Below are 12,029 nucleotides of genomic sequence, written 5' to 3' on the forward strand. Positions count from 1 at the left end.
TTTAGTGTGTGCATTTTAATTGATGTTGTTGATCCGTTTGATAGATCAGTGTGTTGTGTGTGCCTGACTGGAGTGGTGTTTCTTTACCGCAATGTCAAGGCCAATCCCCAACCTCATGCAATAAAATATTTTGTATTCTGTAAATTGTCAAAGTAAGCGTCCCCCCAGACAACTTGCCCCCCAGACAACTTGCCCCCCAGACAACTTGCCCCCCAGACAACTTGCCCCCAGGACAACTACCCGGGTACCCCAGAAGTTCCAGCAATTGCACGTTCCAATAACTTTCCATTCTTGCTTTTTGAGTAACATCGAAAATTATGATAAGATCTGATGAAGTCCTACTCCTAGGTATCAAAAGACAAAATTAAACCAAGTACTGTACTAAATTGAATAACAAAACATTCCTGTAACAAAATTACTGAGTTATCACTAAAAGTGATCTCAGGAAAAATGTCTTTTAGTTTATTCATCCTGCTTCAGGCCGGGTAACGCTGAAAACAAAAAAGAATCCTGTTTCAAATGTATACTAGAGATTTGATTTCACATCCTGTACAATACCTTACCTTTTTGCTTAACGTACACCATGCAGTCGGACCAGATGGTTTGTACAATGGCACCCCTCTTGAGAACCCCCCCACCCCCACCCCCACTCCCTATCTTTTAAGACCCTGCTTTTTTTCTAGACTTTCTGTTCATCACCCGCAATTATACTCCCGTTATAAGACTCCCTTCGACTCTCTTTTTTTTTCTTTTTTTTTCTCTCTTTTTTTTATTTTTTTATTATTTTTTTTATTTTTTTATCTCTTCTTCTACCTCCTCTTCTTTTCTTCTTCACTCTCATCTCCTCTCTCTTTCTTCTTTTTCTCTCTTTCTCTTCTCTTCTTCTCTCCTTCTCTTTCTCTTCTTCACTTCTCTCTCTTCTTATTTTATTTTGAGACCTGATTTTCTCAGATTTTTGAAGTTTTAAATGGCGGTTCCACCATGAAAAGCAGGCTTCTTAACATTTTCAGAACGGACTTGCTATGTGTGTTGTGACCTAAATCAAACCTCTCATGTTTTCCTTTCCAGTGATGACGGCAGAGAAGTAAGCCAACCTGCATCACCCACAGAAAAACCACACAACAGCACCGTCTCTGATCCCAGCGGTACCAAAACGACCATGACCTTGGATGACCTTGTGACCTTTGTCAACCGACTCCACGACTACAATCACAGAGCTAACACGAGTTTTGTTGAGCCTAAGGAGTTCAAGCATCACAACTTCACCACCATGACGACTTTTCTGCACAGCGTTGAAGAAAAGTGCAAGAACATCATGAGGCTCTACTCCGCGGGAAAATCTGTGCAAGGGAGGGAACTGTGGGTGATGGAGGTGACGGATAACCCTGGGAAACATGAACCTGGTATGTGTTCTGTTTCTCTTACTTGACATTGCTGTACATGTAATACATGTACCTGTTTTCAAAAATGTCCTGTGAAATAAGTAATAATTGTACTGCACCACAGGGAATCCCACAGTATGTCTTGCAGTGAAATCAGTCTGGGGCTGCATGAAATATTTGCCTGTCTCTGTTTGTGTCTGTGTATGCATATGTGCCTGTATTGTGTGTACCGTACTTTCCGGGTCATAAGGCGCGACTTTTTTCCTCGAGTTCGACCCCTGCGTCTTGTATAACGAAGCGCCTAATCCGTGTATGAAATACGAAAAAAATCAAAGAGACCGCTTGAGTACCAGTCAAACAACTTGTGATAATGCATGTTTCAGCTACTAGGTACTGCCCTGCCTTTGATCTGGCCGCACACACAGATTTCCACTCTGTTAAACTCGGTCACTGACCCCGGTGCAGGAAGTGTTTCCTCTCTCAGATATGACAGGGGAACCACCTCTCATGGCAAAAACTGGGTCATTGACCCCTGGGAAGAAGGTCGTGTCTATAAACAAGGCCACCCAGCTATCACAATGCCTTTGATCTGGCCGCACACACAGAGCACACATATTTTCACTCAGTTAAAGTCGGTCACTGACCGGTCACTGACCCCGAAGCAGGAAGTGTTTCCTCTCTCAGATATGACAGGGGAACACCCTCTCATGGCAAAAACTGGGTCATTTGGGTGCGCCCTATCGGCCCCCTGCGTCCAATGGGTGACTGGATTACAATTTTTTGTAAAAAGAAGGGGGTGCGTCTTGTATAACGAAGCGCCTTGTCACCCGGAAAGTACGGTACGTTGTTTCATCTCTTTAAAAAATCAAAGTAGAATGACCATATTTCTGGGCCCACTCATTTTCAACATTCTTGCTTAATGACATACAATACCGATCCATACACATCCTGGCGGTGACCTTACGAGTCATTTTCTGCTACCGATATGACGAAGTCCAAGACAAAATTTGTTCTTGTAATTTCTTTCGAGTTCCTCTGGAAGAAGTGACAGAATTTTTACATGACACCATTATTCACATTATGACGTCTTCTCGACTTCTTGTCTCTCCCTTTTTGCGTCAGAGATTTAGCTTTGGGAGAGAGGGTTAAAGAAATGTATTGGTTTGTTCAGTCGGTGTTGTTTGTCATTAAATGAACACACCTTCATTCTGATTCAGCCTTGGGAGAGATCAGGGTCAAGAAACTTCTTGGTTTGTTCAGTCAGTGTTGTTTGTCATTAAATGTACACACCTTCGTTCTGATTCAGACGAGCCGGAGTTCAAGTACATCATGCAACATGCACAAATCGTTCTGAATCAGATGATACTTTCACTTTGGGATAGAGGGTCAAGAGACTTCTTGGGTTGTTCAGTCAGTGTTGTTTGTCATTAAATATATGCACCTTCGTTCTGATTCAGGCGAGCCAGAGTTTAAGTACATAGGCAAATGTACACACCTTCGTTCTGAATCAGACAAGATTTTCTCTTTGGGATAGAGGGTCAAGAGACTTCTTGGGTTGTTCAGTCAGTGTTGTTTGTCATTAAATGTACACACCTTCGTTCTGATTCAGGCGAGCCAGAGTTTAAGTACATCGGCAACATGCACGGCAACGAAGTGGTGGGACGCGAGATGCTGCTGCTGCTGCTGCAACTACTGTGTGACAACTACGGCAAAGACGCCTTCCTCACGTCTTTCGTGGACCACACTCGCATCCACATCATGCCCTCCATGAACCCCGACGGCTACGAAATGGCGCAAGAAGGTTGGTGGAGAATGCTGACAGATTGAAATAAATTTAATTTCATTTACATTATTATGCCTTGGCATACACATCATAGTTGGTTGTTCGTCCTGATCGCAGGTTAAAACCGATCGGAAGCGTGGCAAATGCTCAGGATTTTGTGTAAAGCTTGTCTGAGGTAAAGGGGCTCCTATTCTACCAGACCGCTGAAAATCCTGACATAGTTATTTCCAGAAAACGTCTTAAGGAAAGCCTTGAGCTCGCAGAAGTGCTAATATTATGAGCATTATGTGATGTTCATGCTGTTTAAATCATAGGATTTTAATTTTCGGGATAATTTATCATCTTTACTTATTCTCCTGACACAGGGGATGCAAGTGGCGTGACAGGAAGGGCTAACTTTCATCACGTCGACCTCAACCGCAATTTCCCCGACCAGTACCGAAACGACGGCGTCAATCACGTTCAGGAGCCCGAGACTGTCGCTGTCATCAACTGGATGACTTCCATCCCGTTTGTCTTGTCAGCGAACCTCCACGGTGGCTCGCTGGTAGCCAACTTCCCCTATGATGATACAGTACAAGGAACAAGCGTGTACAGCAAATCTCCCGACGATGTCGTGTTCAAGGAGCTTGCTGAGGCTTATTCGCTGGTATGTTCATGTTTGTTGAAGTGTTGTTTTACGTTAGTTAAAACCGGCACGGTTGGCCTAGTGGTAAGGCGTCCGCCCCGTGATCGGGAGGTCGTGGGTTCGAACCCCGGCCAGGTCATACCTAAGACTTTAAACAAGTCGCGTAAGGCGAAAATACAACATTTAGTCAAGTAGCTGTCGAACTCACAGAATGAAACTGAACGCAATGCAATTTTTCAGCAAGACCGTATACTCGTAGCATCGTCAGTCCACCGCTCATGGCAAAGGCAGTGAAATTGACAAGAAGAGCGGGGTAGTAGTTGCGCTGAGAAGGATAGCACGCTTTTCTGTACCTCTCTTTGTTTTAACTTTCTGAGCGTGTTTTTATGTTTTTGGAATCAGGAACCGACAAGGAATAAGATGAAAGTGTTTTTAAATTGATTTGGACAATTTAATTTTGATAATATTTTCAATATTTGTTTCAGAGCTTGTTTTTAATCCAAATATAACATATTTATATGTTTTTGGAATCAGAAAATGATGGAGAATAAGATAAACGTAAATTTGAATCGTTTTATAAAAACAATATTTTTTTTTACAATTTTGAGATTTTTAAAGACCAAAGTCATTAATTAATTTTTAAGCCACCAAGCTGAAATGCAATACCGAAGTCCGGGCTTGAGACATGAAGCCTGTGCTGCGACTTCTGTCTTGTGTGTAGCGCACGTTATATGTCAAAGCAGCATCGCCCTGATATGGCCCTTCGTGGTCGTCTGGGCGTTAAGCAAAAAAACCAAACGAACAAACAAACGTTAGTTAAAGGGACTGTCCCTGACACCCCCACCCCACACGTCTGTCCTTATGTCTGTCTGTCTCCCTCCCTTCTCACCTTCTCTGTCTATCTTTCTCTCCCTGTTAGTTTTAACCCCCTCCCCCCACACCCACACATCTGTCCTTCTGTCTGTCTGTCTACCTCCCTTCTCACCTTCTCTGTCTATCTTTCTCTCCCTGTTAGTTTTAACCCCCACCCCACACGTCTGTCCTTATGTCTGTCTGTCTCCCTCCCTTCTCACCTTCTCTGTCTATCTTTCTCTCCCTGTTAGTTTTAACCCCCTCCCCCCACGCCCACACATCTGTCCTTATGTCTGTCTGTCTACCTCCCTTCTCACCTTCTCTGTCTATCTTTCTCTCCCTGTTAGTTTTAACCCCCACGCCCACACATCTGTCCTTATGTCTGTCTGTCTACCTCCCTTCTCACCTTCTCTGTCTATCTTTCTCTCCCTGTTAGTTTTAACCCCCTCCCCCCACGCCCACACATCTGTCCTTATGTCTGTCTGTCTCCCTCCCTTCTCACCTTCTCTGTCTATCTTTCTCTCCCTGTTAGTTTTAACCCCCTCCCCCCACACCCACACATCTGTCCTTCTGGCTGTCTCCCTTCATTCTTCCCAATATCCTACTATTTCTCTTTCTCTCTTTTGTCAAAACCTTCTCCCTCTCCACATGTATGTCCTTCTGTCTTTATCTCTCCCTCCCTCCCTTCTCCACTTCTCTTTCTATCTTTCTTTCCCTCTTGAAAGGGGGGGCCCGGTAGCTCAGTTGGTAGAGCACTGGACTTGTGATCGAAAGGTCGCAGGTTCGAATTCGGGCCGGGACGGACACGGGTCAACTTTATGTGCAGACCCAGAGACGGAAGCCATGTCCCACCCCCGTGTCATCACAATGGCACGTAAAAGACCTTGGTCATTCTGCCATAAGTGCAGGTGGCTGAATACACCTAAACACGCAGACACTTGGGTAGCCCGACTCCGTTGCTGCTAGCTTTCCACTGGGAGGAAGCGACCCGAATTTCCCAGCGATGGGACAATAAAGTAATGAAAATGAAAAATGAAAAAAATGAAAAAAATAAAAAATGATGTTAACACCTCACACCCCTACCCCCATGTCTGTCCTAGCTTCTGTCTGAAACTCTCCCTCCCTCCCTCCTTCCTTACCTACCTCCCTCCTTCCCTTCCCTTTCCCCCTCTGTCTCTCTTTTCTTAGTCTTAACACCCTCCCACCCACCCCTACATGTCTGTCCTGTCTCTGTCTCGCTCTTTCCCTCCCTTCCCGAGCTCCCTTCTTCCCTTCTCCCTATATCTCTTTTTCTTTCAGTCTTAACCTCCTCCCACCCACCCCTCCATGTCTGTCCTGTTTGTCTGTCTCTTACTTGCTTTTTTTATTTTTATTTTTTTAAATTTTTTTTATGGTCTTAACAGTTAAACATGTATTACGTTATCATTAAGATTCATGCTTTGTTAGCACTAAGCAGTTGTTTTAATCAGTCTGGTTTTCTCTTGTTTTCATCTTATGAATATTCTAAATGTTAGACTAACTTATTGTCTTGTACAGAATAACAACTGTGTGAATGGTGCTATACTGAATGAAAGAGTGTGACATGAAGTTCTTGTACATCATTGTAAAGAGTGTGAATGACGTTTTAGTTTAGATGTCAAGCGCTTAGAGCAAGCCTTTTTAACGAAAGTTTTTGATTTAGCGCTATATAAATGTTCTTATTATTATTATTATTATTGCCACTTTTAGGCCTGTCATCATAACAACTGACTGTTACAGGCCCATTCCACCATGCACGAAGGCCACCCTTGTCCTGCATTGAGCGGAGAATATTTCACTGACGGTGTCACAAATGGAGCTGAATGGTATAGTGTTGATGGTGAGTCAGGCTTCTTCTGAATCTTTTTTAGCATTCTTCAGCTTTTTAGTCTTTGGGTCCCCTTATGGTGAGAATTGTGTGTGCCACCAGGGATGCCGAAATACACTAGTGGCTCGATCGCGGCGAGTAGACATTTTGCTGCATAACACACACTGAAGTCAGTTATTGGCTGCGATTGCTGGTTTTACTGGTCGACCATGTGTTGTTGGTTTTACTCAGTAGAGTGGGACGCAACTCTTCCACAATGCTTGCAGGTATGAACATCGTCGACTGCTGAAATGAGCGCTTTTGCTGTTAGCCCTGCTTACCTCCCCTGGCGCGAGCGATAGAGGACACGGGTGAAAAATCGCTTCTTTGCGATGTGTAAATCGGTACTTTTCTATTTTATTCTGCAGCTTAGGTAACTGCGCATAGTCTTCATTGTTTTTTAAATTTGTGGTGTCAAGGTATGTGTGAATCATATGCTACCCATCTTTTACACATGGCGCAGTTACCTAAGCTGCAGAAATTAAATAGAAAAGTACCGATTTACACATCGCAAAGAAGCGATTTTTCACCCGTGTCCTCTAGCGCTCGCGCCAGGGAGGTAAGACGCTTCTCTCCCTTGGGCCAAGGGAGGTGACCAATGCTAGCAGCAAAACCGCTCATTGTAATGGCCATTTACTGAAGAAAGTCAATCCTAGCAACATCTCTGACACTGTTATGGTAACAAATAACCACTCATGTGTTGACCTATGTTCAGGCGGGATGCAGGACTGGAACTATCTGCACACTAACTGCTTTGAGCTGACCATTGAGATGGGCTGTGTCAAGTTCCCTACCGCTGACAAGCTGCCTGCTTTCTGGCAAGCCAACAAGTTCTCCCTCCTTGTCTATATGGGACAGGTATGTATCTCGCAGACAGACAGACAGACATGCGCGTACACACGCACACACGCACACACACACACACACACACACACACACACACACACACACACACACACGTATGCACACAAAGCCCCTCAGAAGCTAATTTGGGAACTGATATTTATTCAACCGTACTTATATTACAGTGAACAACCTATAATTTTCCATATATATATTTAAAACAAGATAACAATATAACACAGCAACAAGAATTCAAAAACAAGAACTGTTTTTTCTGACGAGTACATTGTTATTGTTATCTTGTTCTATTTCTCTCACCTGCTGTCTCTTGTTCCATTGTTCATATATTTAAAGTATCGATAAGGTGAATGTTCAACAAATATTGTTTTTCTCCCTTCAGGTGCACAAAGGTGTTCGTGGGTTCATCGTTGACAAGGAGACAAAGCATGGGGTCGCCAACGCCACCATCAGGGTTGAGGGGATAGATCACACGGTGACTTCAGCGGCTGACGGTGACTTCTGGCGACTGCTGGCTCCCGGTACCTACACTGTCACCGTCACTGCGCGGCGGTGAGTGTGAGAGTTTTTAGATTGTGAGGGGAGAGTTTGAGGAAGAAGAAAGTACAGTGGATAGACCCCTTTTAAGACCCCTCATTTTTACAGGGCCAAGCATTGTAAGCCGTTCAGCGTACTTTACGCCGAAATAACATCTCCAGTACGCGGAACTCGATTTGGTGTACGCCGAAATGCAAAAACCTGTTATTCCCAAACGGTAAACCGAAACAGTCCCAACTTTCGTTTTGTCCGCCGTTCGGTTCAATTCTCATTCAGTTTGACAGTTTGCTTGAGCACGCACTTCCTCTGGCATCGCGCGAGCATGCTTTGTGCCGGTGTTTTGTGGCTCTAGACTTGAAATAATGTCTCGAAGCGACATTGTTGAACGTGGTCAGCCATTCAGTGACAAAGAATCCAGGTATTCCTGGAAGTGGGAATGGCACTTTCAGGCCAAATAACACAAGATAGTCAGTTTTCTCTTTGTGTTTTGCTTGTTGGTGAAGGCATAATTTAGTTGCTCAATCTTCTTTTGGTGGGGTCATTTTAGGTAAAAAATCTCCAACAAATCTTCAAATTCGGGGGGCTTTGTCCCCTGGACCCCACTGGGGGCCTCCTGCGGCCCCCAGACCCCCGCCTTTGTAAGCTGAACTCCCGGGCAGGACAGGCTCGTCAACCCTGGAAGGCAGCTGTCCTAGGAGATCACTCCAAAATTAAAACGAGGGCAGATGAGGCTCACTATCCCTGCAAGGAAACTCTAGGAGAAGGACCACTCCAAATTTAAACCCACGTAGTCCCCCGAAGACGGAAGACATCGGCCATTAGGCGGGGAGCAGACCGGATGTCTACGCTTACTACGACAAATGACAAATGATTGTAAGCTGAACTCACTTTTTCCAATGCTAGGCCCTGTTTTTAAGACTTTTTGAAACTTTTTGTTGAAGATGTGTGACCAAGTATAAAAGTAATGTAAAAATAAGCCTCAAGATCACTGCTTATCTGTTTTTGTGTTGGGGTCCTATGTTTTTGAATGCAGTGTGGACAGGTTAGGTTAAATAACAATATTACACTTTAAACCTAAGTATCAGTCAAGGGCAGAAGAAATGGATTGAGCAATGAAACCAAATTTTCTACGCCTCACATAAAAAGAGAGAAAGTGATAGGAAAGAAAGAGAAATCCTTGCTGAGATTGTATGTTTGGAGAATCAGGTGAATGAAAGTAATGTACAGTTGTTAGAACAGAAGAAGCGAGATTTGTGTGAGGTGCGGCAGAAGCGAGTTGATGGTATTATTGTGAGATCACGTGCCAGGTGGATTTGTGATGGTGAGAAGAATACCAATTATTTTTGTAACCTGGAAAAAAGGAATTATGTGCAGAAAGCAATGTGTTTTGTACAGACTGAGAACGGGGTTATACATGATAGTGACCTTATATGTAATGAGGTCAAGTGTTTTTATGAAGAATTGTATTCCACAAGAGACACAAATTTGGTAAATGAATCGATTGATGAAAACTTAGAACACCCAGCACTCTCCAATGAAGAAAGAGATTGTTTGGAAGGGAAAATTACCATGCAAGAAATTATGGCAGTTATAAAACGGTTAAATTACATATCTTACCCAACTCACATATAGCAATTAACCCTAGTTCAGTGCTGGTTACGCTGTACGCGTCCCCTTGGTAACCAAGGGAGACCACTCTAAAAAAGAGAGTGACCTATCCCATAATGCCAGACTAACTACTAGCCTGACTTCCGTATGCGCGCGCATACACCACCATCTTATCATTCCAAAACTCAGCGTCAGACTGGCTGGTCGCATTTACGTACGCTCTGGCTGTTGTTCAGCCGATGTTGCTTGGTCTGTGGGACCGGGTTTCTTCTCCTTGGTATTCTTTCGTCGTCTTACCTTGCTACTGTATTGAGGTGAGATCGTTCTTTGTCTTGTACTTGTATTAAGGCGTGGTTTGGCCATTTTGGACTTGTGAAATTTTTCGAAATTTTTTTCTGAAATTTTTTGACCAAGTCTGTCTTGCTATGGCTGATACCGTTTGGTTGGGGCAGAGTTCTAAGCAGGTTCTGCTGAGTCCTCTCCTCCGAAAAGACGCCTAGATAATCTAAACAAACCGTCGGCGGTGTTTGAACTTGACTCAGGCTAATGTGTTGATGTTTTGCTACACATGCCGTATGCCGCCATTTTGTCGGCGGCCATTTTGCCGGAGTAGCCTTTGGTTATGGCCGCTCATGTTGCTGAGTCGGCTAAAGCGGTTTCTGCTCCTGCTGTTTTCTGGGCTGGCGGCCGCGGTCGTGGCTTCGCTTTTGCTTGCACTTTGTTCACAGGTATCTTCACTGGCGGAAGAATTTTCGTCTACGCGAGCTGAACTCCGGGCACTCCCTCCCGGGGTGACAGGATCGTCATTTTTGGCCAAGTTTGTGGCGGGCCCTTCCGCTGTGGTGACCAGAGCGGATGTCTCGCTGTTCAGGATGGGGACAAGGTTATCCCACTTTCGTTGGGTGTGCCGTCTCCTGGTGGTTCGCTGTCACAAGGTATGTCTGCTACACGAGTACCCGGGTTCTCCGGGGAAAGTGTAGCGCGTCTACAGTAAAAAGTAGCCATGGGCGTTTCGCTCACGGGTGAAAGTTCTGATACTCCGCCTGGCCATCGACCGCTAAGCGGCCGGTCAGGGGGGGGTAGGGACACTGTAGAGCGTACGGAAGGTTGTTGCTTTCTGCCGCGTCATTTGACGTTTGGTTAGTCTGTGCGGCTTCCGCTTCCGCCCTGGGGGCAGGAAGAAGACAGTTAAGATGGCTCTCTGTTTGACTATGGCAGTCAAGCAGGGGGTCACTGTCACAGGGTTGGTCTGCTACATGAGTACCCGGGTTCTCCGGGGAAAGTGTAGCGCGTCTACAGTCAAAAGTAGCCACGGGCATCGAGCTCACGGGTGAAAGTTCTGATACCCCGTCTGGCCATCGCCGCTAAGCGGCCGGTCAGGGGGGGGTAGGGACACTGTAGAGCGTACGGAAGGTTGTTGCTTTCTGCCGCGTCGTTGGACGTTGGTCAGTCTGTGCGGCTTCTGCTTCCGCCCTGGGGGCAGGAAGAAGACAGTAAAGATGGCTCTCTGTTTGACTATGGCAGTCAAGCAGGGCGTCAACTTCCGATTTGCGCTGAGGTGCATGAAAGCTGTCTGGACGATGGTGCTTTCGCTTTGACGGATGGCGTCGGGTTCCTGTTGCCGTCTAAGTTCAAGTGCAGGGGTGCTTGCAACTGAAACGGCAGCAATCCACGGCCGGTTCCGCTTCCGTTTTTGCGGTTGTGGCTTCGGCCGTTAACACTGTGGTGTTTGGTAGGCGGCTCTCGTCAGCCTTCGGCTTTAGGTTCCGTTACTGCGGTTCCTCTGCCGTTACACAGGCTGCGTTCACTTTCTCTTCCAGTCTTTCAGCTGGGATGAGGCAGGTGGATGGAGAATCTGTTCACGAAGTTCCGGCTTCAGGGGTTTTCCCTGCCTTTCCCTCTTCTTGGCATGTGTTGCCCTGTCAGGATTGGTGGCCGGTTCTCATCCTTTCGAAGTTCGTTGGGATACTGCTGAACAGGATGATGAGGGTATAGAAGATGGGGCTTCTGTGGCAGAGGGTGATACCTCTTTTTGGTTGGCCCCACCTCTGCCTTTGCTGGCAGCTTTTGGGGAGGCTTTGATTGCTGCGGTTTGCGGCTCCTTTAGCTGATTTGAGCCTTTGAAGGGAAGTCTTTGTACGGCTAGTTCTTAGCTCCTTCATCGGCGGTGGGGGAATTGCGGAAGGTTTCTTATGAGTCTACTTCCTCTCTTCTTCCTTCGGAGCAGCGCTTGGCTGAGCACCTGTTGCGGTGTGGCTTTAGCTGGCGTCATCCGCTCAAGTAGCGCATCGCTCGCTGAGCGTTTTGCGTAGGCTCGGTTAGCGCCAAGCCTAGGAACTTAAGGTTTTCTTTTGTTCTGCCTACGGGCGTCCTTTTTTGGGATGTGTATAGCAAGGGGAAACTGTCTGTTTGTGAGAACAATTTTCCCCGGGCTGTAGAAGACACATTTATAAAGGATTTAGCTTTGCTGTTCGCATGGGAGAAGGCCTCGGC

The 12,029-nt window shown here is 45.7% G+C and overlaps 1 protein-coding gene across 1 annotated transcript in view; it reads left to right on the top strand.

Moving 5' to 3' along the window:
* The window catches only part of LOC138976369 (carboxypeptidase D-like), a 59,237-nt gene that overhangs the window by 13,502 nt on the left and 33,706 nt on the right, over positions 1–12,029 (top strand). The window contains exons 5-10 of the mRNA XM_070349229.1: positions 1,076–1,403; positions 2,992–3,183; positions 3,531–3,814; positions 6,404–6,503; positions 7,246–7,388; positions 7,774–7,943. Of these exons, the coding sequence (XP_070205330.1) occupies positions 1,076–1,403; positions 2,992–3,183; positions 3,531–3,814; positions 6,404–6,503; positions 7,246–7,388; positions 7,774–7,943 (1,217 nt within the window). The remainder of the gene's footprint in view (positions 1–1,075; positions 1,404–2,991; positions 3,184–3,530; positions 3,815–6,403; positions 6,504–7,245; positions 7,389–7,773; positions 7,944–12,029) is intronic.

This window comes from Littorina saxatilis, linkage group LG9 (assembly GCF_037325665.1).
Source record: "Littorina saxatilis isolate snail1 linkage group LG9, US_GU_Lsax_2.0, whole genome shotgun sequence".
Classification (NCBI taxonomy): domain Eukaryota; kingdom Metazoa; phylum Mollusca; class Gastropoda; order Littorinimorpha; family Littorinidae; genus Littorina; species Littorina saxatilis.